The 27,334-nt window shown below is 40.4% G+C and overlaps 1 protein-coding gene across 13 annotated transcripts in view; it reads left to right on the top strand.

Moving 5' to 3' along the window:
• The window catches only part of Clock (circadian locomotor output cycles kaput), a 95,736-nt gene that overhangs the window by 14,760 nt on the left and 53,642 nt on the right, over positions 1-27,334 (top strand). For 10 of the 13 annotated variants that reach the window (XR_001784602.2, XR_001784601.2, XM_017320651.2 and 7 more), the window contains 4 exons: positions 16,801-16,885; positions 23,955-24,044; positions 24,428-24,487; positions 24,905-25,053. Coding sequence is in view for 10 of the 13 variants with exons in the window: in XM_017320651.2 (XP_017176140.1) it covers positions 23,998-24,044; positions 24,428-24,487; positions 24,905-25,053 (256 nt within the window). In the remaining 3 variants the exon portion in view is untranslated. Of the gene's footprint in view, positions 1-3,809; positions 3,979-16,800; positions 16,886-23,954; positions 24,045-24,427; positions 24,488-24,904; positions 25,054-27,334 lie in introns of all 13 variants that reach the window. The other 3 variants (XM_017320648.2, XM_030254102.1, XM_030254101.1) reach the window with 2 other exon arrangements.

Here is a 27,334-nt window from a genome sequence, read left to right as displayed (position 1 = left end):
TTTATTTGCTTCTAGACCAGCTGACCCTTGAACTTCTAGAGATTTTCTTGTCTCATCTACCATTTCACCATAGGAGCACTGCGATTCATAATCCAGATACACCATTGCACCCAGCTTTATGTGGGTTCTGAGGGTTGAGATGCAGGTCCTCATACTTGTGTGGCGAGCGAGCACTAGGGTCTCCCCGGCCCAGTTCTTTACCTTAATCTCCCAGCCACAGTATGAGATAGCTTAATTTTTGTAATTTGTAGATGGCCAGCATGTTCAAGTGTGCTGGTAGATTCAGTCTGTTGACTTGTTTTCTGCTTCATAGATGGTGTCCTCCAAACTGCTTTTCACGCGGAGGAAGGAAGAGCCAGGCTCCTTCAGCACCTTTTCTAAGGGTACTAACCGCATGCAGCACTCACCTCCCAGAGGCCTACACTGTAACACTGTCTGTCACGTGGGGTTAAGCTGCCACAGAAGAATTTTGTGGGGACACATTTAGACCATAGTACTGGTATAATTCTTTGAAATCTGAAGCAAAGTGAATACAGCCACCCTTTCCTTTTATTTGTTTGTTGTTTTGTCTGGTGTTGAAGGTGTTAACCTCCTGGCTTAGCCTCCCAGGTACTGGATTATAAATGTACACCAGTCTGGCTCCAGCAGTCTTAACTTTTAAGCATCTCATAGAGGAAGAACTCAAGAAATATTCAGAATTCTTAATACCCTATAAAGAAAAATGTTGGCATTTTTTGTCTCTTGTTTGATATTGTCTGAGAAACTCTATCCCTTTCTCTTTGCCATGTTTATCCTAAACAACATATGTTTTCTCATGGCTATCTCTTATGGTGTAGATTTGTGTAACCGTGCAGTCAAGGCATAACACTAGTCTACTAGATCTCTCAGACTAGGTCATAACTCAGTGATATGCTGTTACCTCTTTGCTTTTGACTCCTTTTTTGTCTCCCTTTCCTCTTACTGTTATATCTTGTAGGCTTCAATTTTTCAAAACCTACTTTAATAAGGGTTCCCAAATGCTTCAACACCCCTGCCCCTTCCTAGCCCACTGTCCAAAGGCAGGGGAGAAAAGATGGTAAATAGGACAAGGGGATGTGGACCTGGTTAGAAGTAGTTCTTTGGGCTGATTCCAGTCTCCATTGTCAGGATATCAAAAGTCCAGTTCACCAAAAACGAATCAGCCCCAGTAGAAACAGCCAGGTCTCTGCTGAATCAGCAGGAGTCAGCAGCAGCAACCAGAACCTGCCAGGTCTCTGCTGAGTCAGCAGCAGCAGCCAGAACCAGCAGGAACACCAGGTAAAGTTCTCTGCCTCGCCTCTCTCCGTGAAGTATAAGATCGGGGAAGAAGTGGGACTAGCGGAGCATTGCGTGGCCAGCAGTGCAAGCGCTCTGGCACTGTCTGTAGAGTTCTGTTTATACTATCGCCAAACATGACATGTCCTCTCCTGGCTCTTCTGCATCACATGACACAATGAGAAATTTCCACTTTATATCTTGTTACTGTACCCTTTCTTCTTGTTATCAGCATGGTATCTGTGCCTCAGGTTTCCTCTTTTAAAGTTGAAACCAGCTTCCAGAGTTCCTTGAGCACAGTCTATATCAGGAATTATGTTTGATAGTATGATCTAGATCTGACATGTTTTCAAACCTGTGACTGTATTTGGGAAATGAGCCTCTCCTGAATTGAGGAGATAACCGTGACTCCTACCAGATGACTTATATTGCCCTTACCTCCAGCTTTGTTTCACTTTCTACTCTGTAGCTTTTCCTTCATACTCTTTTTTATTTTTTTTATTTTTTTTTTATTTTTTATTTTTTATTTTTTTGGTTTTTCGAGACAGGGTTTCTCTGTGTAGCCCTGGCTGTCCTGGCACTCACTTTGTAGACCAGGCTGGCCTCGAACTCAGAAATCCGCCTGCCTCTGCCTCCCGAGTGCTGGGATTAAAGGCGTGCACCACCACACCCGGCTTCTTTTTTATTTTTAATTAACATTGTATTCTTATTGCAATCCCCTTTCCCTCCTCTCCTCCAAGTCCCACTCTCACAAACTCTTCCCCTCAGTACCCTCTCCCCTCTCTCCTCAAAGAAGAGGAAGCACCCCATGGGTACCAACCTACCCTGACGCACCAGATTGCATCAGGACTAAGTGCTAAGTGCATCCTCTCCCACGGAGACCAGACAAAACAGTCCACCTAGGGAAGGGGACCCACTGGCAGGCAACAGTTATAGTCAGCCCCTGCTCCAATTGCCAGGGACCCGCATGAAGACCAAGCTATACATTTGGGGTCTTGGTCCTCTGTGAGCCCCCACAGGCCCACAGGTTAATTGATTCTAGCTATTCTTGTGGTGTCCTTGACCCTTCTGCCTCCCTCAATCCTCCCAACCCCCAACTCTTCTACAGACTTCCCGAAACTCTGCTTACTGTTTGGCTGTGGGTCTCTGCCTCTGTTTCATCAGCTGCTGGGTGGAGCCTCTCAGAAGACAATTATGTTAGGCTCCTGTCTGCAGATGTAGCAGAGGGTCATTAATAGTGTCGGGGTTGGTTCTCTCCCATGGGATGGTTCTCAAGTTGGGCCATTCAGTGGTTGGCCATTCCCTCAGTCTCTGTTTCATCTTTATCCCTGCACATTTTGTAAGCAGGATGGATTTTGGGTCAAAGGTTTTATGAGTGGGTTGGTGCCCCATTCCTTCCACTGGACTTCCTACCTGGCTACAGGAGGTGGCCACTTTGGTTTTCATGTCCCCAGCTGCTAGGAGTCTCAGCCAGGGTCATTCCCATAGACTCCTTGGAGTATCCCATGTCCCAGGTCACCTGCATATTCCAGAGATGCCCCTTCCCCACACTGATTTCTGCCCTCTCTCCCAGCCCTATCTTCCCCACACCCACTTCTACTTTTCCCACACCTGTTCCCTACCCCCACTCCCTTCCCATCCTCCTTTCTCCACCCATTTACTTCCCTCCCCCTGCCTCCAGTGACAATTTCCCCTTCTGAGTGAGATTCAAGCATCCTCCCTTGGGCCCTCCTTGTTACTTAGCTTCTTTGGATCTGTGGATTATAGCATGGTTATCCTGTTCTTTATGGCTAACATCCACTTATAAGTGAGTACACACCATGGGTGTCTTTCTGAGTTTGGGTTACCTAACTCAGGATGATACTTTCAAGTTCCATCCATTTGCCTGCAAATTTCATGATATCTTTGTTTTTAATAGCTGAGTAGTATTCCATTGTGTAAATGCATATTTTTTTATCCCATTCTTTTGTTGAGGGACATCTGGGTTGTTTCAGGTTTCTGACTATTACAAATAAAGCTGCTATGAACATAGTTGAGCAAGTGTCCCAGTTTTCTGAGAAACCACCGCATTGATTTCCAAAATGGTTGTACAAGTTTGCACACCCACCAGCAATGGAGAAGTGTTCCCCTTGCTCCACATCCTCACCAGCATGTGCTGTCACTTGAGTTTTTTGATCTTAGACATTCTGATGTGTTTTAAGGTGGGATCTCAGAATCGTTTTGATCTGTATTGTCGTGATGTTTAAGGACACTGATGAACGTTTCTCTAAGTGCTTGTCTGCCACTAGAGGTTGCTGTTGAGAGTTCTGTTTAGCTCTGCTCCACATGGGTTACCTGGTTTTTGTTGTTATTTTTATTCTTATTTTGTTATGTCGTTATTTTGTTTGGTTTTTTGACTTTTAAGAGTCTTTTGTGGAATGAAAGCTTTCAGTTTTTGTGGATCGTGTATTTGTATTTGAAGTCATGCTGAAGAATTACACCAAGTTGTAGGTCCCTATGGTTTTTCCCGTTTATAGATCGGTGGTCTGCATTTAAATACATGATCTATCTGGAGGCTGGAGAGATGGTTCAGAGGCTGGGAACACTCCCTGCTCTTCCAGAGGACTGGAATTTAATGCCCTGCACTTACTTTGAGTGGCTTAACAGCTCTGCATCCAGCTCCAGGGATGATTCTCCTGGCTACAGGTATATGGCTTTACCTCCCACCCTAGCCCCACCCCCACCCCCAATGTAGATGTATTTTGAGTTTCTTGTATAAAGGTTGAAGATCAGGTAAGGGGTCCCTTGATGAGGTTTCTTTTAATTGCCTATGATTTTATGCCACATTTTCTATAGTATTATTGTTGAAAGGTTATCCTTCTCCAGTAGGCTGCTTATTTGTTTTCAATACTGTTGTCTGCTTTTGTGTCAGGCTTAATCTGTTTGCTTACTATATCTTTTCCTCTGCCAATCCCAGACAGTCTTGATTTACTACAGTAACATAATCTTGAAATCAAGTTGGAGTGACTTCTGTCACTTATTCTTTTCTTCAAAATTGAATTTAGCTATCCTATGCCTTTCCATTTGGAATCCTGTGTATATCTAAAAATACATCTTAATTGGCATTTTGATTGGGTTGTATTAAATTTGCATACTACTCAGCTTTTTTTCTTTTACATAGTTTTATAAAAAAACTTTGAAAACATGGGGCTGGAAAGATGGCTCAGTGGTTACTAGCACTTGCTCAACTCTCACAGGACCCAGGCCAGGGTCTCAACATCCACATGGTGAATCTGTAACTTTAATCCCAGGGGATCTGGCACCGTCTTCTGGCAGCCATAGGCACTGCACACATATGGTACACATATTACATACATGCAAGCAAAATATCCATATAAAAATAAATTTGGAAAATAATAAACTTTTAATATAGAAGGCTTGTTCATATTTTACTAATTATAACTAATTATTTGTTTTTTGAGAGATTGTTAATAGTAGATTTTTTTATTCCTTTCTTTGTAGTCTTTTAAAAATTATTACTTGGGTGTGTATATAGTCACTGGAATAGTACTTAATAGACAGCACACAGGGATGCGGTGAAGGTGGAATTAATATGTAAAGTACTCAATACAGTGCTTTGAACAGAGTAAAGTCCTTGGTAACTACCAAATTAGCAGTTGAAAGGGTTGCGCTCCCCTCCCCCGTTTGTTCCCACGATGAACCCTGAGGCTAAGTTGTTCAGTTTATCCATTTGCCCCAAGGCAGCTCTTCATCCAGGGCAGTCCTCTAGTCTGCCAGTGTTGACTCTCCCTAAAATTTCTCTGGGGAGTTTGCTCAGAGTCTCCTTCCCAGTGCATAGCACTATAGTCAAGGGTGAGAGCCCGAAGAGTCAGACTTTTAGTCCTGCGTAACTGAGGGCAATTTGCTTCACATTCTCCTTTATTTCCTGATTTTTCCCTTTTGACTTTCTTTTCTTGCCTACCTCACCTACCCTCCCCCCCCCAAAAAAAAAAACCAGGTACACACGCACGCACACACGCACGCACACACACACTCTGAAAATTGCCCTGTACTTCTTTAATTTTACACGGCTATACAGATGCTCTGTTCTTGCTGATGCTTGGCTTTGGAATGTACTGTTCCTCTCTGGACAAAACCATAGTTTTGTCTCTAACACATTTCCTTTCTTTCCTAGGTTTTAGGGCATACCTATGTGTACATGTATGCCCATTCTGTAGGATACTTTGTATTGCTTCATTTGTATTGCTCTCTTGGTTTCTCTCTACACTGTGATGGGCCTTTAGCTTTTTAACCCTTTGAAGTTCCCCTACACTGAAAGCTAGATACTGATGAGATCGGCATTCCCAATTTCTGTCAGATTGGAGCACCCTACTATGTTCCGTCTTTTTAAATAGTAATAATGGAGTTGCTGTAATACTTGGGTCTGGTTTGCAACTGCTCGTGTTCATGTACTTACTTTTCATTTTGGGTAAAACCCAGAAGCTGACCTTGTCAGATTACGGGATACGTGCCTTTGGAAGCTTCCGCAGGCACTCTGGTCAGTCTTAACAACTGTATGGACTTCACTCGGTATCTTCAGTCTTCTCTCTGAGCTCAGAGGCATGCTTTTTTTTTTTTTTTTTTTTTCTTACTTGTAATATGGTGGGATTTTAGTGTCCTTGTGAACTTAGACCAAATGTTATAAACGTATTTGGGGCATAGTCTGCTACTTTTCTTTGTAGCCTTCCTTATTAAAAATCTTTAAAATTTTCATGTTTATATATAAGGAAGCAGAGAATGACCTATAAGATAAACCACAGCTCAAGCTATGCACATAGATGGGGTGACCCCCAAACAGCGAAGCAGAAGCTTTAAACATTGGAACTTGCATGGGGACCACCACCCCCAGAAGGCTAACTGAGGGTCTGTGATCCGAACCTAAAGTCATAGTCCCAGGGGGCCTTACGAGAGCCTCAAGTCCTGGGGCAATGTTTGGAGTGTCTAGAATACAGGGCAAATTTTCTTGACATACAAAGAAAAAGGAAATTGTGCCACAAAATAGAGTGATAAGAAGGACCTTAAACAAGCCTTGAGTTAAAGCTAAGCACTTGATATAAGTGGAAAATGGGGGTTAGGGTTTGCTTCTAGTATTTGAAAATCGAATGAGATTTAGAATATGAATCAAATGGAATTTCAGAACTGAAAAATGTAACATGTGTAGTATAAATTCACTATATGGGTTCAGCATATAGAGATGACAGAAAGAGTAAGTGAATGTGAAGAGAATCAGTAGACTTCTCCAGACTGTGTTGTGTACATCAAGGTCAGCTTTCTAACGAAGATTCATGTTGAGATCTGCAGTCAGGCACAGCTTTCTGCTTGAGAAGTAGTGTGCACTCTGAACATCTGCATGGTCCTCACACAGTTGCTTCTTAGTGGCTGCAAAGATCAGTGTGTGTAGCTTGAGCCTTATCTGCCTGTCACACTACAGATTCAGAGGTAGCCTTGACTTGCCATTGTTTCATACTGAGTCACTTAAGACTAAGATAAAGTAATCACACACACACACACACACACACACACACACACACACACACACACACACACACAGATATAAAAAGTATAATAACATGGATATTAAAAGTATAATATAAAAAGTAATCATATATGTAGTGTGTAGTTTAAGTCAGATTTTAATGTATATGAGTACACTGTAGCTGTCTTCAGACACACCAGAAGAGGGCATCAGATCCCATTGCAGATGGTTGTGAGCCACCATGTGGTTGCTGGGAATTGAACTCAGGACCCCTGGAAAAGCAGTCAGTGCTCCTAACTGCTAAATCATCTCTCCAGCCCTAAGTCTTATAGCTTAATAAGTGTTAATTTTGTCTTAAGTACAAATAAGTGTAGTAGTTATTTTAGTAAAAAGAAAATATTTTATGGCCTATGTTTTCTAAATAGTCTGTGGTCAGAGTGTTTGAGTTAGTCAGATGGTTGTGAATGTGCTTGGTCTACTTAGTTGTACAAAAGTGACTTGGCAGTTAACAGGTTTTAATAATTCAAAACAACTGTCCTTTAAAAAAATTAATTAATTTTATATCCCTACTGAAGTTTCCCCTCCTTCTTCTCTTTCCAGTCCCTTCCCCCTCCCACATTTCCCTTCCCTCAAATCTACTCCTCCTCTTCAGAAAAGGGCAAGCCTCCCATGGACATCAACCAGCCATGGCATATCCAATTGTTGCTGTAAGACTGGGCACATCCTATCCTATTAAAGCTAGATGAGGCAGCCCAGTAAGTATCAGAAGTCAGAGACAGCTCTTGCTCTCAATGTGAGGAGTCCCACAGGAAGACCAAGCTACACAACTGTAATGTGTAGAGGGCCTAGGTCAGTCTCAGGCAGGCTTCCTGGTTGATGGTTCAGTCTCTCTGAGCCCCTGTGAGCCCAGGTTAGCTAGCTGATTCTGTGTTGTGTCCTTGACAGGTCCCCCACCCCCACCCCTCCTACAATCCTTTCTCCTCCTCTTCTACAGGATTTCCAAAACTGTCTAGTGTCTGGATGTAGCTTTCTGCATTTGTTTCTATCACAGTTGTCCTTTTAATGAAGTAATTATACTGCAAGAACCCCAGAACTATTCAAGCCTCGAAAAGGAGATTATTTATTTTGGGTGACATTTTAAGTATAGTCTCATTGATGGGATGGATAAAAAGAAATATTCATTATTAAGTTATTAAGTTAAGTGTGTGTTAGTTTGTTTTAGCAGCCCTGTGAAAATGCTGTGTGGTGTGGTATGTGCTTCTTTAATTTTCACTTGCAACATGGAGTTGTGTATCTGTGGTTTTTTTTCTTATGCAGAGTTACTGAAGGTCATTTTCATGCAAATATGCAATGTACATTGAGTAAATATATACATATATATGTATATATTGCATGTTTACACACACACACACACACTTACACTTGTCTATATCTCTCATGAGCAAGTTCTAAGCCTTGTGTTTTAGTAGTATTGTTACAAAATCAGATTTCTTAATAGATCCCTTAAAGATTTGTGCTACTAATGAAAAGCTATACTTTTAAGCTGCTACAGTTTTTTTTTTTTCCCTCTCAAATTTTTTGAGACCTAAGGGATTCACACACATTTGGCTTTTTAAGTTAATGGATTTTAAAAAACAAAAACAAAATCTGTGGTTTTAGTTATGTTTGATATCTGTTTCTTACTTTGAAGTCACATTGCATCATTTTTAATGTGCATTTAGAAATTATGTCATATTTTTAACATGGTATAGCAACAAGGTAGTTTTATAGAAAAGAAAAGAGGTTCTCATATTTATTTGGATACTATACAGAGAGCGTATATAATATTTGTAAAAATGTATCATTTGAATTGTTGAAATGGTCTTCTATTAAGAGAACTTGATACTTTTTTTTTAGTTTTGTTTAATAATGTTTAGAAATGATTCATTCTCTAACACTTGGTAAGTTAGAGCTGTAGTGTAGTGGAGCCGGAAGCATCTGGGCACCACTACAAGGCGGGCCTCAGAACCTGGCTTGGCACTGGCGTGGTTTTAAAGAGTATTGAGGTTCCTCTCATTGCCAGTTAAACTGTAGCACTACTGTTGATTAAGGTTTGTATCAGCAAATAAAAGGTTTATGGTACCAAATTTAACAAGCTGAATTCTAAAGTAGGTCATGAATCTATAGTCTGTTGGGTTAGAAAAATACAGTTTTAATCTGTAAATTATTATAGCAAGCTTATAGTCTTAGTCTTTAACTTAAGGTTTTTCATTTGTTCTTCAGTAATTAGTATTAATTAAATCAAGTTAAAAGAATTACTCCCCTGTAAACAATATGAATAATACATAAGAAAGTAACTTTTTGGTTTTTTTTTTCTGGAATAAATAATATATATTTTATCTTCTTTTTTACATGTAGGTAGAGATGTAGTATTAGACACCTAATTTATAATAGGATAAAAAGAATACTTTGGTTTTATCGGTTTTATAACTATAAGAAGAATGCATGTTTTTGCATTATGGAGGAAATTTTAGAATGTACTGACGAGAATATGAACACCATTATTCATTAAATACTTAAGAAGCCATCATATGCTATAACTTTGTTTTTAGGTTTTGATGCCACTATAAGTACAATTGGATATATAATATTTATCTAGCTTTGTGTTAAGTAATATTGCAATGAGTATAAAACTCTGGATGCTTCTCTGATTGCTTATTTCCCAAAAATGAAACTATTGGGTCAAAAGATCTGTACATTTCAGACTATTTATGTGTCTCAAGCATCCCCCAACATCTTTAAAAGTCAGAGTCTGGTATGTAGCCCAGGCTATCCTTGAACTTACTAGTAGCTGAGGGAAGATGACTTTAAACTTCGAATCCTCCTGCCTTCCTTCCTGAGTGCTAGTTTTACAAACATGCATTATCGTGCCTGGATTATTTGGTGTGTCACTAAACCAGGGTTTCCTGCTTGATAGGCAAGCACTCTACCAACTGAACAGCTTTCCTTTATGAAGAGCAAATTCCTGGCTCATTTGCTAGAGTACTGAGGAGAAAGCCTATCAGTCAGCAGAACTTGAGGTGGCTGGTGACACTGCACGCATCATCAGTCAGGAAGTAGATGGGGAGAAAGCACTTGGCTCAGCTGCCTTTGTTCATCCTTCATTACAGCCAGGGGCCCTAGCCCAAGGAGCAGTGCTGCTCAGTCACAGTGGGGCTGGTACCCCAGTTGGCCAAGTAGATTCCCTCCCCTCCAGGCGCATCCTCCAGGGTTCCCACCTGGGTGAGGCTGTGCCCTGTGAAGGTCACAGTGCAGCCATGGTGGACTCTCCTTGGTTTTTCTGCCTCCCTCTGGAGTGCAGAAGATCAGTGAAGGAGGCGATGTTCAGTGAGCACAATAAAGAGAGTGCTTATTAAAAACAGATGCTCACGCTTGCAGCGTAGACCCACTGCATAAACTCACTTAGGTTCTTCGGAAGAGTTTGAGGAGAAAAGATGTCAACTCTTCAGGGTTTGATAGAGTCAGTAAAGCCAGTTTGGGTCTTTGTTTCTCTTAGTGAGTAGTTTTTGATTATTGGATTAGTGTGTTTGTATGCTCAGATATTTATATGTTCATTTATTTATGTGTTCAGATTCTCTTCATGTGTAAGTCTTGGTAAGTTGTGTATTTGTGGGGGTTTATCCAGCTTTTTTGTTTGTTTGTTTGTCTTGTTTGGTGGTGTTACAGTAATGTCTTGCAGTCCTGTTTCTGTGGCTTCAGTTGAATTTTCTTCTATTTCTCATTTGACTTATCTGAATCTATGTAATAAAATTGAGGGCATATCAATTTATTTGATATATTTTTAAAAAGGCTTAGCTTTTTTGATTTTGGGGGTGGGTCTTATTCTGATTGGTCTTATTTCCTTTCTTCTGTAGACTGTGGACTTGATTGTTTTTCTTTCTGGTTCTTTGAGGTTTCTTAATTTTCATTTTTCAGAGCTGGTTGTTAGACCCAAGGCTGAGTGTGTATCAAAGCAAGTGCCCATCACAGAGCTGTGCTCTAGATGTGGTGGGTTTTATTGTGGGTGTTTAAATGTTGCTCTGAATGGCTCTACCCATGCATTCTGATATGTGCTGTTTGTCTCAGAACTCTTAATAACGCGTTCTCACGCCCGGCCAGGAAGAACACAGCAAACCAGAATCTTCTGCGGCAAAACTTTATTGCTTACATCTTCAGGAGCAAGAGTGTAAGAAGCAAGACAGGAAATGGCGAAACCCCATCCCTTTTTAAGGAGAATTATCCTCCACCTAGGACGTATTACTCCCTGATTGGCTGCAGCCCATCGGCCCAGTTGTCATCACGGGAAAGGCAGAACACATGGTGGGAAAACTGCCCCTGCATGTGTGCAGACTATGTTTACCACTTAGAACACAGCTGTCAGTGCCATCTTATAATGGCAAATGTGAGGGCGGCTCCTCACAGATCCCCCTTTTCTTTTAATAAGAGCAATAGGCCACCCATATTAATGAGAGTGGAGATAGAGGTCAAATCCCCAGTGTGCAGGTAAAGGAGCCGTACACATAACCTCCTCCCAGGCTCATCACCCAGAGGGGTCCTGGTCTGGTCCCGTGTTGTTTTTCCTGGGGGAAGGACACTTGAACACTCAACCTTCTTGAAAGATGACATGTCTCCCTAGAATAGGCTCATATATGCCGCAGAGCCCTTCTACTGCAGTGCTTAGCCGTGCAACTCTCTCGGGCTGCTGAAGCACACTCACTCTATCCCGTGCAATGAGACTAGCCTCGTGGGGTTTAAGAGCTGAGTGGCCAGCGACCTATTGCTTAAGCATAGATAACTATATATCAGGGGAAGCACCATGTTCTAGTCCTGCAAGCGCCTGGGCAATAACCACCTTGTCTCTCCTAGTTTGGGCCTTAAGCTTACAGACCAACCAAAGAAGCAACACTAATCCACAGCGAAGTGTATCTCCAAATAATCTCACCCCCACCCATTCTTTAAAGAAGGAAAATGCTGAGGAGATCCAATTGGGTAATCCTTTGATCAGGGACAGGTCCAAGCGCTTGGAGTTGACCTGAATGATGGCAAGTCTCAATTCCCGAAGGGTCTGTTCAAATTCAGCCGTCCAATTCTGTAACATATACTGAGAAAGACCTTTTAACAAATTAGCTGCCCTAGTAAATTTCTCATACTGAATGGAAGTAACGCACAATCCCGGAAACTTTTATTCACATCCCAGCCACTTCTAAAAGATTTACTGCATTGACCACATAACAGGAATCTGACACAATATTAAGGGGTTCTAAAAAGGTTTTTAAAACTTCTAAAACCACTAAACATTCTACCACTTGAGGTGAATTTTCATTATATTGTTTGGATACCACTTTACCATTAGCCACATAGGCACCTATACCAGTTTTTGATCCATCAGTATATACCACAATCCCATTTTTAAGTGGGTTTCTTACTGTTATTTGTGGAAACACAACAGATTGATTTTGGACAAACTGTAAAAGTGGATGTTTTGGATAATGGTTATCTATTTGTCCTGAAAAGGAGGTAACTAAAACTGCCCAATCATTAGATATTAGGTGATATGGGCTCTGTCCTTCCTTGCTCTTGACGTCCTAACCCTTTTCCTTACAACCAAATAGGCAGAATCATTTCTGGAGGAGCCCATTTTCTTTATCTCAGGTCCTGCAAATTTCTCCCTGGTATTATCAGGGAGGAGCAGCAGCTGAGCCATCCTATCTCCTTTGCTAATAGAAAAAACGCCCTTGGGGCTTGAGCACAGGACCTGTATTTCAGGGGAATGTTGACAATCCATAACTCCAGGGTGGACTACTAAGCCCTGCAAGGTGAGTGAACCCCGGCCGAGAATAAGGCCCATGGTTCCAGGGGGCAAGGATGGTATAGGCTCCACCCTTGTGGGTCTTCCTGGGTCGTCTCTCTGACTGCGGAGGAAGGAGTCTGCCCTTTATATCCCTCACAGAGCGACACTGGTCGGCTCTATGATAACCCTTGCCACACTTAGAGCAAAGAGTGAGGGTCCCCCCCTGTTTATCTGGAGCTCTGCAATCTTTCTTAAGATGCCCAGGCTTCCTGCAGTTAAAACATGTCCTCCGATCATTTCTGCCCATGGAGCATTTTTGGGATTGAAGGATGGCAGCCGCTAAGCCTGCATTGGTGAGAGGTCCCCCAAGCTCCCGACAAACCCTGAGCCAGTCTTGTAAACCTTTGTTCTTTCTTGGGGCTATGGCTGCTCGGCATTCCTGCGTGGCTTGCTCATAAATGAGTTGTTCTACCAGAGGTGCGGCTTGCTCTGAATCTCCAAAAATACGCCCTGCTGCCTCTGTCATTCTGGCCACAAAATCTGAGAAGGACTCTTGTGCACCTTGAGTAATCTTGGTCAACTGCCCACTTGCCTCTCCCTTCTTAGGTAGTGCTTTCCATGCCTTAACAGCAGCAGCTGAGATCTGAGCATATGCTCCCCAATGATAATTTGTCTGGTTAGCAGCGTGTTGTCCCTGACCTGTAAGTAATTCAAAAGTCCACGTTCTCTGATCCCCTTTCATGGTGGCATTGGCCCTTGCCTGCGTCTGGCAGGAGTCCTGCCACAAGGCTTTCCACTCAAGATACATTCCCATACTGGGGGCTACAGCTTTTACTACCGTCTGCCAATCACCAGGAGTCATAGCGTGATTCGCAAGCCTTTCCACTTGTGCTATAGTGAAATTAGCACTGACTCCATAGTTACGGACCGACTCGGCAAGCTCTTTAATCTGTATATACGCTACCGGAGCGTGGACACGCCCACCCTCGGCTCCTTCAAAGACCGGAAATGCCTGTTGTATTTTCCTTTGTTCCTCCTTTGGAATGAACGAGTCTGTGCATTGCCTCTCTGTCCATTGCCTCTCTGCGCAGGGCTGATGCACTACGCAGGGCGGGGGCTCAGCATAGGGTGGAGGTGCACTATGACCTTGAAGCCGACTGCCAAGAGGCCAAGCAGCAAGCTGGCCTTTGCCAGCCGCTTTTGGCTTTTTCCTTGACCGATTAGCTCGCATTTTATCTGGCTGGCACTTTTCTCTCTCATAACGAGCTGTTTCCTCCTCCAAGTCTGTTTCTTCAGAGAAGCTAAATTTTTTATCTGATTCAGAGCTACTAAGAACTAGCTCCCCGAGCCCATCCAGCGATGAGCACAGGCTCCTTCTCCTAGAGACCTCCGCTAATTGATCTTTCTTCTTTTCCCTTTTCCCTCTTTTCCTTCTAATCTCTCTCCAGGTATTCCTACCTGACCTTAACTTTTCCTCGGGTTCAAGACCCTTGGAAAGGCCTGTATACTTATTTTGTGCACCATGTTTCCTCTTTGCTCCTACTCTCTCTCCCCGCTTTACTTCTGATAGATTGTCTTGAATTTCGTCCAGAATCCGCCCTGCCTTAACCACTTGTTGACATGTGAAAAGGAACAAAAGGGCTTCTAACACTAGACAAAGTTCAAGGCCAAACATACCTTGTAAAGCTATTTCCCACTTTACTTCTGATAGACTGTCTTGAATTTCGTTAGAAAGTTCAAGGCCAGGCTTACCTCGTAAAGCTATACTCACTGGTACTCTCGTTCCCCAGCTGAAAAGTTCTGAATTCATGCAGTTGAATCCTTCTTAACAGTCTGCTTTACGGGAACCTTTATTACCGCGACCCGCAGTTCTGGTTCTGGAATGAGGGATCTTCCTTGCGCCGGTGAAACTCCCGTCCCGAGTTTCCTCCCGGGTTTTTTCTTCCCGGATTTTTTCTCGTCCCGGAATTTCTCGTCCCGGAATTTCTCGTCCCGGAATTTCTCGTCCCAGGTCTTCTCGTCCCGTCCCGGGTCTCAGCACCAATTCTTAATAACGCGTTCTCACGCCCGGCCAGGAAGAACACAGCAAACCAGAATCTTCTGCGGCAAAACTTTATTGCTTACATCTTCAGGAGCAAGAGTGTAAGAAGCAAGACAGGAAATGGCGAAACCCCATCCCTTTTTAAGGAGAATTATCCTCCACCTAGGACGTATTACTCCCTGATTGGCTGCAGCCCATCGGCCCAGTTGTCATCACGGGAAAGGCAGAACACATGGTGGGAAAACTGCCCCTGCATGTGTGCAGACTATGTTTACCACTTAGAACACAGCTGTCAGTGCCATCTTATAATGGCAAATGTGAGGGCGGCTCCTCACACAGAACACTTGATAATTTCCCTCTGGATTTGGTTGTTAGCCTTTCAGTTTTGTAATAGTGTACTGTTAAGTTTGCACATTTAAAATTTCTGCTTTTATTCTATTGTGATTAGAAAGCATACTTCCGACTAAAGATTGTTAAAACTTGTTTTATGATCTAACATGTGACCTATTGTACAGATTTTCTCAGCACATTTGAGAATAGTGTACATTCTGTGGTTTTTGCATGAACTATTCTTTCATATACGTTTGGTCTATAATGTAAGTCTGCTTTTATTTTCAGCAGGATGATCTGTCTGTTGTTTTATCTCCCTTCACTCTGCTTCTTAGATTTAGATGCTTATTGGTGGGAGTATGCATCTGTACTTGCTGTAGCTTTTGCGTGACATGATCCAGGTGTATATGTATGTGTAGATACATATATATTCTTCTCTCATGATAGGTTTTTATTAAAGTCTATTTTGTGTAGTATAGGTATGAGCACATATGCCCTGGGTTTGTTTGCTTCCTGACCTGTGTGGAAGGTCTCAGTCCTTTGAGTTGTAGCCTGTGAGTACCTTTAAACCCACAGAGTCGTATTGATGTTGTGTGTTGCATCTTATTCTGAGCTCATTCAGCTTCTCCCTTCCCCTTGAGAACATAATTCTTAACATTAGTATACTTCCTTGTTTCCACCTCACCAGCTCTTATCTTCCTCTTTCCTTGCCGGTTTTCTCTGCGTTTATAATTTCCTATTGTAATTACTGTGCTCTCACTGTTTTCTCTTTCTTTCTATGTGTAGGTAGAACTGCCTCTTGTTGCCATGGGTATTACATAAAACGTAGCAATCTCTGTAAGCTGGAAACTTGAATTGCATGCAGACATTTGAATCATTTACTCTTTCTCCCACTTTGTGTTCCCGATGTCACCCCTTACATTTACTTATAGTGTGTGTTCCTTAGGATACTTGTGTAATTCTTAAAAATACTTGTGGTTCAATTTCTGTAGAGAATTAAAAGTGATTTATCTTATTTTTTGTTCTTTTTTCCTTTCTTTTATTAAGTTTTATTAGATTTTTTTCATATATTATGATTTCCTGTCCCTCAGCTTCTCCAAGATATCCTGCTGCCCCAACACACACCTTCCTTCCCATTAGAATCCACACCCTTTTTGCAAACAGACATCTAAAGAATAATGATAAATAAGATAAAACAAAAACAAACAGAATAGAACAAACGAAACGGAAGAAAAATAGCCAAGGAAAAAGCACAAGATACATATGAAGACACAGAGACACAACATTTGTACACACAAGACTCCCCTAAAAACACCAAACTAGAAGCCATAATATATATATGCTAAAGACCTATAAGATTAAAAGAAAGTCTTATCAAAACTTTATGAGACAGAGAACTTTCAATAATGCCACTGAGTTTATTCTCTGTTGGCCATCTTCTGCTGGGCATGAGGCCTGCCCTTAGAGTGCTTTATGTCCTAGAATCCAGCGGAGAGAACTGGTTTCTCACTATGAGTAGATATAGACTGGACTTGGCTTCTGGGTCAAGAATGGGGTGGGGGTTGTGTCTGCTTCTCTCAGCTCTGGGACCTCATCTGAGCAGACTTGTACTTATATTTGATTTTTCCCTAGGTGCCTGGCCTTGGTTATAGTTTTAAAACTATTTTCTTTTTATGTAATCAGTTTATAGAATTTAGTTTTTGTTACACATTTTTGTAAAAAAGTTCTAAATTTTGCTAAATTAGTTAAAATGTTTTTGCGATAAAATTGTATATAAGTTGGACAAATTTTACTTTTGTTTTTTTAAAACAGAGTTCTGATGGTCAGTCACACAGAAGACGGCCTTGCGTCTGTGGGTGTTGGAGACTCCATTCTAAAGATATAAAAAGTGAAAGAGGTAAAGGCGACCTATAATGCTTCATTGCATTCATTTTTTTCTAGGAAAAAAATGTGTAAAAGAACTTAGAGATTACTTGACATACTTATTTGAGGAAAGCGTTATTTAAAACTTTTTGTTTCCGTGTTAACGCAGAATATTTGCTATTCAGTAATTACTGTTTATCTATTACTTTAATTAATGATTACATAATGATTAGTAGAACTGAAGCTATCCATGCCTCATGAAGATTGCATTTTCAAGGAAAGCAAGCATTAGTACTATCAAGAGAATTAAAATTGATACTAGAGATGGGTGATGGCTTTCATCAGGTAGTCAGAGAAGGCCATATTGAAAGTCATTTTAGTTGTGAGTAAAATGGCAGGTGCTAAGCCGTGTAGCTCAGAAAGAGAAAAGAAGCTGCCCTGGCAGCAGGGACAGCAGGGACTGGGATGCTTGAAGAGCAGGATATAAATGTGCCTGGAGCATGCATGCCCTAGGAAGTGCAGAGCATACATGAAGATCAGCTTGCAAGAGACATGAGTAGAGCAGGCAGCTGGAAGGAAGTCAGGGCTCTGAGTAAATGTATTAGATTTTAGAGACTTTGAAAACCTGTACAGTATGGTGACTGGAGGGATGGCTCACTGGGCAAAGTGCTTGCTGTACAAACATGAGGACCACCTGAGTTCAGATCCCGTGCTCCCTGCTGAAAAAAGCTGTGTGGCATTGTGTATCTCTAACCCCAGCACTAAGTCATGGCGACAGGTGCATCCCCAGAACTCCCTGGTTTACACGCAGGCATGTACATGCAGGTACATGTGCATATGCATACATACATACACTGTGTGCACATAGACATCTACACAAGCTATAGAGAAGTCAGAAAGGCTTTGGGAGACAGAATGTGGTGGCACATGCCTTTTTGCGAGGTGGAGATAGAGAATCCAGCCTGGGCCATGTGATAACCTGTCACAAAAAAAGAAAAAAAGGAAGGAAGGAAGGAAGAATGAATTTAAGGCTCTGGAATTGGAAATCTGGACTAAGATAATAGATTTAGGCATAAAGATTTGGCATAAAGAAGTACTTAAAAGTTCTCCTTCAGTTACCTAGAAAGTGTGTTCAGCCCTAGTACAGACTAATGTTTATATAGGAGAAGCAACAGTCATTAAACTGAATAGGAAAGCTAGAAATGTTCTGTCATGGAAGTTTAGAGAAGAAATCATTAAGTCCGTACAGAGCGATCACTTACAGCACACCCACCAAGGATCTTATAGAATCAGGGAAGCAGGCCCTGCATGTAGCCGTGCAGTACTTATGATTACAAATGGCACTTTCAGTGGACGGTGCAGGAGTGCAAACCTAAGAATGGTGAGAGAATGAGGACACCTAGACAGCTGCCTGCTACCTCATCAATGGGATAGTGCCTGACACAAGCTACTGAAAGACAGACTTCTTGATTATTTTGGATTCTGGGTTCAGTAGATCATGGTTATTTGCTTTTGGGTTTCTGGGCTCATTGTGAGATGGAACATTAGGGCCGCAGGAACATGAAGCAGAGGAGGGAGCAGGATACAGGAGGAGGGGACAAGATACAGCCACCTGTATATTGCCATCATTGACCTACTCTTGCCTCGCGTCTTACCTTTTATCACCTCCCAATAATACCTTCTTATATGGGTCTGTCAAATGACTAATCTGTTTAGTATGTCAGAGCCTGTAGGATTCTGGTGACTCTGGCTCTGCCTTGCATGTACTTCCAGAGACTGGCATCATTAATCTCTTAGATATCTAGATGATCTCAACCATTCACAGGGCTGCCTAAGACCATCTCCCATATCAGGTATTTATTTAATGATTCATAACAGTAGCAGAATTGCAGTTATGAGGTAGCAACAAAATAATTTTATGGATGGGGTCACCACAACATGAGGAGCTATATTAAAGGGTCACAGCATTAGGAAGGCTGAAAACCACTGTCTTAGATGTTTCAATCCAGTAAAGTTAACCAACACTAACCAGTCTCAGCTAAATAAAAAGAAATAAGCTTACAAATAATACTTCATAAGGGCAAGAGAATGGGAGAAAAATAATAGCAACAAAAATTTTGCACCTTGAAAAGCAAAAGAAGTGTAGTTTCTTAAGCTAGAAGTGGAAGGTCTGAGACACTTCTTGTGTCAGAGAGCCTCTAAAGTTGTCATGACTTGAGAGCACTCTCTGATTTCTAGAAATGAAAGTGGTGGTGATGTTGAAACAGAATAATTTGCTGCAGATATTCTTAAAGAGACCAGAGAGAAGCAACTTTTTAAAAGAATGAAAGTTCCAGTTTGGTTTGTAGTTCCAGTCACCAGCCCCTTGGTATCATTGTTTGTGTTAAGCCTGAGCATTATGGTGGTAAAGCTACTGACTTTGTGATAGCCAGGACGCAGAAAGGCAGACGGGATGCTAGGGTACTGATACCCTGATTTCTCTAACATTCCTACAACTTCTCAGGAGTCCCTTTGCCTGGGAACTGAGCCTTCAACACCTGAGATTTGGCTGTGGGCCATCATTAGAGTTTACACTATGGCACCTAGGGAAGAGAAAACACTGTAGCCAGAAACCCAGGGAATCATCAGGGTCAGAGTGAGTGCTGAGCCCTGGAGGGCAGCACTGTTGTTGGGCATAAATAACAAATAGACACCGTGAGAATAGATGAGAGAGTTCTGGAGGAAACAGTTGGAAAATGGTAGGATATATAATGTGTATGAAGATACAGAAAGTGTATTTAGATAGTTATGAGTTTGTAGTAAATCAGTACAAAACTAGATAAACTACAAAGAAAAAAACATCCTTTAGATATGTTTCTCTTGCTGTGATAAAGTACTATACCAGGGTAACTTGTAAAAGAGTGTGTTTTATCAGGTTTATAGTTCCAGAGAATTAGAATTCATAGTGGCTGAAGAAAAGAGCTGAGAGCTCACATTTCAAACCACAAGCAGGAGACAGCACATCGGTGATGGCAGGAAGCTCTTTAAGACACAAAGCTTGACTGTGTGACCCCTTCCTCCAACGCTAGTACCTCCTCATCTTTCCCAAATAGTGGTACTAACTGGGGATCAAGTATTCAAACACAAGAACCTGTGGTAGACTTTCTCTCTCAAACTACCATAGCTACTAACTCAGGAAAATACTCAGGAGGGGAGATCAAATGTAGCATGCTAGAACGTTGAGGCTTAGCTTTGAATTGCAATTACAGCTGAAAAATGCAAACTTTAGAATTATAATATTGGAGAGTTGGGAGGGGGTATATGTTTATAAAGTAAGAAAGAAAAAAAAATCCTCAAGGTTGGAAAGATTGCTCTGCAGTTGTCTTAGTTAGGGTTTCTATTGCTGTGATTAGAAATATGACCAGAAGCAACTCAGGGAAATCAAGGCAGAAACTAGAGGCAGGAACTGAAGCAGAGGCCATAGAGGAATGCTGTTTACTGGCTTGCTCCACATGGCTTGCTCAGACTGCTTTCTTACATATCCTAGTACCTACTGCCTAAGGGTGGGTATCAACTGGAGCATCCTACATTAATCACTAAGAAAATACACCTAGAAGTATACACACAGGCCAATCTAATTTCTCCATCAGGGTTCCCTCTTCTTAGATAACTGTATCTCCTGTCTAATTGACCAAAAATAAGTAAACAACCAGACAGGGAAGCAAATCGGATAATTGGCTACTCTTCCAGGGAATCCAGATTCAGTACCCCCACCCCATTGACTAGTGGCTTACATTCACCTGTAATTTCAGTCCCAGGGGATTTTGTGTTCTTTTTGGCCTCTGTGGACACTTTATTCATGTGATGCATATACATATAAGCAGGTGAAAGACCTATATACATAAAAGGAGATGAATCAATTAAAAACTTAAAAATCCCATGCTCCCCAAGATGCCTAAAATCCAGACACTTTAGAGATCCAAAAAGGCTTATTTAAGTACATTGGGGCAATCAATAAATTATAACTACCTAAGCACTGTACCTATAAACAAAAGAGTCAAAAGTAACAAAGATGTTCCCAGTAGCAGAGTTTATTGCTGAAAGAGAATGAGCAGTGGAGGGCTTCTGATTTTGTAGTAACTTTCCTAAAACCACTTTACAGTAAACTTCATATCTGCACTTACATGTGGAAGACCAAATTGTAAAATATAAGAGTGGCAATAAGGACACTGTAGTTTTCCTAGGAAAAGGAAAAAGAATATGACAGTAGCTAAAGAAGATTGGTGGGTCAAGAAAAGTAGGGTTTTGTTTTATTTTATTGGTCTTTTTCAGCTAAGAAGTAGTGGTTGATGAACTGAGTTAATGTATTGATCAGTGGCAGGAGTTGGAAAGAAGGCCTGTGGTGGGTGACAGTGGATGGGGTTCAGAAAGATGAATAATTCCATTAATAATACTGCAGGTTATTTTAAAACAGAATCCTTCTTATGCGAAGGATTCTATTCCAGAAGTGGAATAGAGACCATCTCTGAGACCATCTCTCCTCGTGTGTACTGTTGTGTATGAAGTCAAGGAAGAGCTACACTGCCATCTAACCTGCTGGTACAACCCCTTGGTTTAATGCTGTCTGCCCTTCCCTGGTTTTAAAGGAGTGTTTACACACCAGTACCTGTGCCTCAGTACCCTGTCAATTATGAAACAGTAGCGTGATACAGACTCACCTGCTGAATCTGTGACTTGGATGCAAGGGGCTTATGTAAAGGAACATTTAATTCCTAGCTTTAACTTGATCCTTTTGTAGTTTGGTAAACTGGTAAATTTCATTTAAGTAATTGCAATTGATCCCTAAAAGACACATTGCCTATCCTTCTGGTCTATTAATGTCAATACTTTGTAAAAAAAAATAAATAAACTTTATTCCACATGAGTAGTCTGTATACTTGGAATTTCTCTTGAGCTTGTGTAGGGACATAGTATAATGTCTAAAATGGAGTATTCCTGATGAGCAAGTGTAACATGGCATGCCATTTTGGATTAGAAGCCTGAATTACTAGGTGTTTTCTGTGTTTCTTTATTATCACAGTGTTCTGTTAGACACTCTTCAAAAGGTTTGCTCTGGAGATATTTAATCCTACTCATTTCCTTTCCTTTATTTTTCTCTTAAATAAGATGTATCTATCAATTGGCTGGAAAAGTAGAAAGAAGATCTTGAGCAAGTGTGGTCCTAATTTGAGTGTATTGGCTGTGAGTACAGTTACAAGCTGAGTAACAACTTTGTTGAAAATCACTGTTGACAGTAGTAGAGAATAGCCTAGTAGTGAGCCAGTCAATCTTCTAGGCCATTTTGATTCATCCATTTTATACATCGTCAGAAGTGTCCTTCCTAGATAGGTTTATCCCACTATCACCACCCCTTGTTTGTCCTATTTTCTCCTTTTTGACAATTAAGCATGCTGATGACACATAACTAACACATATGGCACAGATTTGGCCCCTTAGTTTTGCAACTCTATTTGTATAAACTGTCTCCAATGTTCTTCTCATTTTAGTGATAGAGCCAGCATCTGTCATCACCATTGCTCAGTCTTCTGATCTAGAAAGGTGACTTAGGTAAACCCAAAGGTTCTGTAAATGTGTGTTCCCTCTTATGATGTTAACTTAGACACGTAGAGTCACAGTGGTCTGTCATGATATTGATCCTGCCATTATCTTGTAAGCACTCTTAGTCTCCTGAGTCCTATTTTGTTGGCTTAAGCACATAGGCAATGCAACATCATTTTTCTTTTTTTTAAATTCTTTAAAAAATATTTATTTTTATTTATGAGTACACTGTAGCTATCTTCAGACATAGCAGTAGATCCCATTACAGATGGTTGTAAACCACCATGTGGTTGCTGGGAATTGAACTCAGGACCTCTGGAAGAGTAGTCAGTGTTCTTAACCACTGAGCCATCTCTCCAGCCCGCAACATCATTTTTCAAGGGCTTGTTTCTCTTCCTCTTATGAAGGGTACATATGAAAACAGTGATAGAATTTCTTAGACTCTCCTGTGAAAATATCTTTAAAATTTTCTGGTTTAATAGAGTTACACATTATAATATTTTCTAAATTCTAAATAAAGGAAATAATAATATAAAACTTTTACACCTCAAAACTTGGGATGTTTATAAATAGTGCCATCTGTTATTCAATATTTAATTCATGGCTTGATGAAACTGCTTTATATGGAATTTTAGTCTTGTGACTCAATTTGAAAGCAGCACATTTTAATTACTTCAATGTAGAGACAGTATGAGACATTTTATGATACTTATTTTCTCTGATTGGTTTGCCATCTCCTTAACATTCCTATAACATGCCTATGAGGAAAATAAGCTCTAGGTTTTCTCAAATGCAGTTTTGTCCTGGCTCATGGCCTGTGCAGCTATCGGCTGCCATTCTGCTTCTCAGAGTCCACTCAGCCTGTGTGTCCTCTAGTCCACTGCTTCTCAGACTTTAGTGTCATAGAAGTCAGTGAGGATCTTGTGGAAATGTGGGTTCAGAGTCAGCCAGGAGTTCTTCCCTGACCATGAGGATGCTTCCTGCCTCTGCGCCTTGTTTTCAGGAACATGAATCCTGACGCCTTACTTCAGGCTTCCTTTTGTACTGTTCACAGACATACTTGGTTGCTTCTTGTCTGGGTGATAACCACTGGGCAGTATAGCTTCATTGTGTATTTTGTTTTCATTGTTTAGATATCTGTTTCCTTGATCAGTATAGATTTCTGCCTATAGAACTGAGCCTCTCATCCTTAGAGGTACAAGGAATATGTACTGTTTAGCAGAAAATAAAATCTCAACAAATATTTGTTAGACCATATTATTGCAGCCAGTTTGTAGTTACGTAGTCAAAGCATATACTGAAGATTAAAAATGATATTTTATTGCTTTATAGAAATATAATTTGAATTTTCCATATATCTTTTAGAAGAAAAAAAAGCTTAAAATATTCCCCATCCAAAGATATTTGCTTGAAAATAATATACCAGCTTCATTTGAAATCTGCATAGTAACAATAGTATTCTCAAGATAATGTTGTAGAAGTGTTTTAGAAAACTAATAACCATTAATGTTTTCTTTTCTCACAAGGAGAAGTACAAATGTCTACCACAAGACGAAAACATAATGTGTTATGGTGTTTACCGTAAGCTGTAGTAAAATGAGCTCAATTGTTGACAGGTATGTTTTTAAAATCATTATTAGAATAGTGATTCTTATAATTCCAAGTGGGTGGTTTAATACAGTGACATAATTTCATACTGGTTTTATATAGATTTTCAGTAAAAAGTGAAGGCCATTTTGAAATAAGATATTTAAACTAAATAAATTCTTGTTTAGCCTGATATATACATATAGCTGAGTATCACTGCCTTCAGAGTTCATGTGTGGAAAACTTAAAATATAGTTAACTGTAATTAAACTTTGTTAGAAAGTAAGTTAATGGTTCCCGAGCTTGTTTCCTTGATCACCTGGGACGCAGGCGCGTGTGCGTGGACTCGCCTGTGGCTTTGCTGCTGTGCTCACCAGTCCTGCTCAGCCTTTCTCTGTCTTTTCTCTTGTAGAGATGACAGTAGTATTTTTGATGGATTGGTGGAAGAAGATGACAAGGACAAAGCAAAAAGGTAGTTAGCTATGAAATAGAAAACAATAAATAAATATAGTAGTTATATTTATTTATAATAATATGATACCTACATGTATATTATTAGGTGTAGGTTATAAATTATCTCCTGACCTTTTGAAAAGTAAGCTTAAATAAATTAGTCATGTCCAAATTAAACACTGTATGAAACTATTTGTATAGTTAGATTGTTTTTAAAAAATGACATATTTGAGCCAGGCGTGGCCGTGCACGCCTTTAATCCCAGCACTTGGGAGGCAGAGGCAGGTGGATTTCTGAGTTCGAGGCCAGCCTGGTCTACAGAGTGAGTTCCAGGACAGCCCGGGCTACACAGAGAAACCCTGTCTCGAAAAACAAAACAAACAAATAAACAAAAAAAACCCCAACAACTACATATTTAATTTCTTTTTCTTCATAGAGTATCTAGAAACAAATCAGAAAAGAAACGTAGAGATCAGTTCAATGTCCTCATTAAGGAGCTGGGGTCTATGCTTCCTGGTAACGCGAGAAAGATGGACAAGTCTACTGTTCTACAGAAGAGCATTGATTTTTTGCGCAAACATAAAGGTAAAGTGCTGACTTTGTAAAATGAGTATATTTTTATAGGACTCTTCCCCACTTAAAACATAATGAGTTATATGATGTTTAAGATAAAATGATATCTAGTGTGTTCCTTCTTTCATTCAACAAACATTTGGTGAGTTCTGTATTCTATGTCCTTAGGAAGTTAGAGTGATTGTCTTGGCTCTCAGCGTAAGCCTGGGGAGACAGATGTGCTAACATATAACTAAACTACAAATGAGTAGTGTCTATAAACTGTAAGCTAAGAAGCACATTTTGTCTTGATCTTTTATCATAAAGGAAAGAATGTTTTAGGTGTACAAATAGGTAATTTTTTAAACCTAGTCTTCTTTTTAGGTTAAGTAAGTGAAATAGTGTTTTTACACAAAGAGATACTATGTACAAAATCAGAAAAGCAAAGAGACATGATTGTAACTGAGCATATTTGTGTTAGAAGTGTATAGGTGTATTTGAGAGTTGGGTCATGTAAGGTCCAGACCATTTTAAAGGGTCATTTCAGTGTATGGCTAGGGAATAAACACTATACCTCAAATTACTTGTTAATCAAAGAAAATTATCTCGATTGAAATTATCTCGATTGAATCACTCATGAAAAGAAACTGTTAAAGTTTTTGATAATTAGGTAGCAGAGATACTAAACTGTAAGAACTAGAGAAGGATGTATGCTTTTTAGCTGAAGTGAAACTACAGTTCTTAGGCGCACAGATGCTAACTGCTGCCTCTGTCGTTTTCCTTTCACTCCTTGTAATCCACTGCTACGCTGTCCTGTGTACCAATACTCTCTGCATTTTTTTTTCATTAATTTCATTACTGACATTACCCACCCATCCCCAATACAGCAAAGGTTGTTGTTCTTCTTTAATCTCTTTAGAGTTAGAACTGGCAGTCTAGATCTGCCCGCTTGCTGCTGACTTTCTTCTTCTATGGCTTCCATCTTCTCTGCTGCTCCCCTTCCTGTCCGGTACCCTCTCTTTTCCTTCCTGCTCTCTAAATGGGACGTTTCTCAAGGCTTATCCTTGTTTTCTTATTTTGTCAACCCCCTTCCTGTGAGTACCTCTTTGTATTAACTGTAGCTGCTATGCATCTGTATTCAACTACTAATGAATCTTATTTTCAGATGCAAAAATTCTACCTTTGTATTCCTAGTTAACTTACTGGATACCATTTTCCATGTCTCCAAACTCATCTCCTCTAAAATGTATTCATTTTGTCATGTCAGTTCCTCCTAACCTGGCCTTTCCATTTTTGTACCATTTGATTAGATTCCCAGGGCTCCACCATGAAAATACTTGGGGATGTTTCATTTACGTTAGCATCTCCCACACCTCCACCCTCTCTGCGGCTTACTCTTTTGTAAGTGTGTCAGTTCCTTACACTGATCTTCTGCTGTCTTGAGCTCCCTTTGTTTCCTTGGCACACTCAGTGAAGTCAGTTCCTTAAACCTTGTAGGAGCTCGGGAAATGATTGTTGAATGAAATAAAGTGAGATGCATACATTTCTGTCGCCTGACAATATAATATTCATTTTGCCGTTAACTAGGTTTGTCCCCAAAATTGGATGTATAATTCTCACAAAATGAAATTAGTGGTAAATTCCAGAGACATTTTAAAAGTATTTGTTTATCTAAAATAGACTTGTATTAACTAAATCTTAGTGAATTTGTGTCTGTAATTGTATATATAGTTGACAGCAATTTGAAGACCATAACTGTATTTCACAGAATTAGTAGCTGTACTTTTTAGTTACTTGTTGTAGTTCAGTGGAGTCACTTGTAATATGCCAAATTTGGTATGTAAATATGAAATATTTAACTATCTGGTAACAAAATATTAAAATAATACAATCCATACTTTTCATTACAAAGTAAGGTAGTGTACAACCTGTCGTATTGATCTCTAATTTGGTTGTTACAGTCTACATATAAAAAGAAAAAACAAAGCTGGGCAGTGGTGGCGCACGCCTTTGATCCCAGCACTTGGGAGGCAGAGGCAGGCAGATTTCTGAGTTTGAGGCCAGCCTGGTCTACAAAGTGATTTCCAGGACAGCCAGGGCTACAAAGAGAAACCCTGTCTCGAAAAAACAACCCCCCCCCCCAAAAAAAAAAGAAAGAAAGAAAGAAAAGAAAAGAAAAGAAAAGAAAAGAAAAGAAAAAGCAGCAGCAACAACAACGTTAAGGTGTTGTGGTCCTCTTCTATGGTAATTACTAATTCTATTAGTAATGAAGAGTTTACACACTTGGAAGCTGAGGCAGGAGGATCATAAGTTT

Source organism: Mus musculus, chromosome 5 (genome assembly GCF_000001635.26).
Source record: "Mus musculus strain C57BL/6J chromosome 5, GRCm38.p6 C57BL/6J".
Classification (NCBI taxonomy): Eukaryota; Metazoa; Chordata; class Mammalia; order Rodentia; family Muridae; genus Mus; species Mus musculus.
The sequence above is the reverse complement of the archived record's forward strand: the minus strand, read 5'-3'. Positions and strand labels throughout refer to the sequence as shown.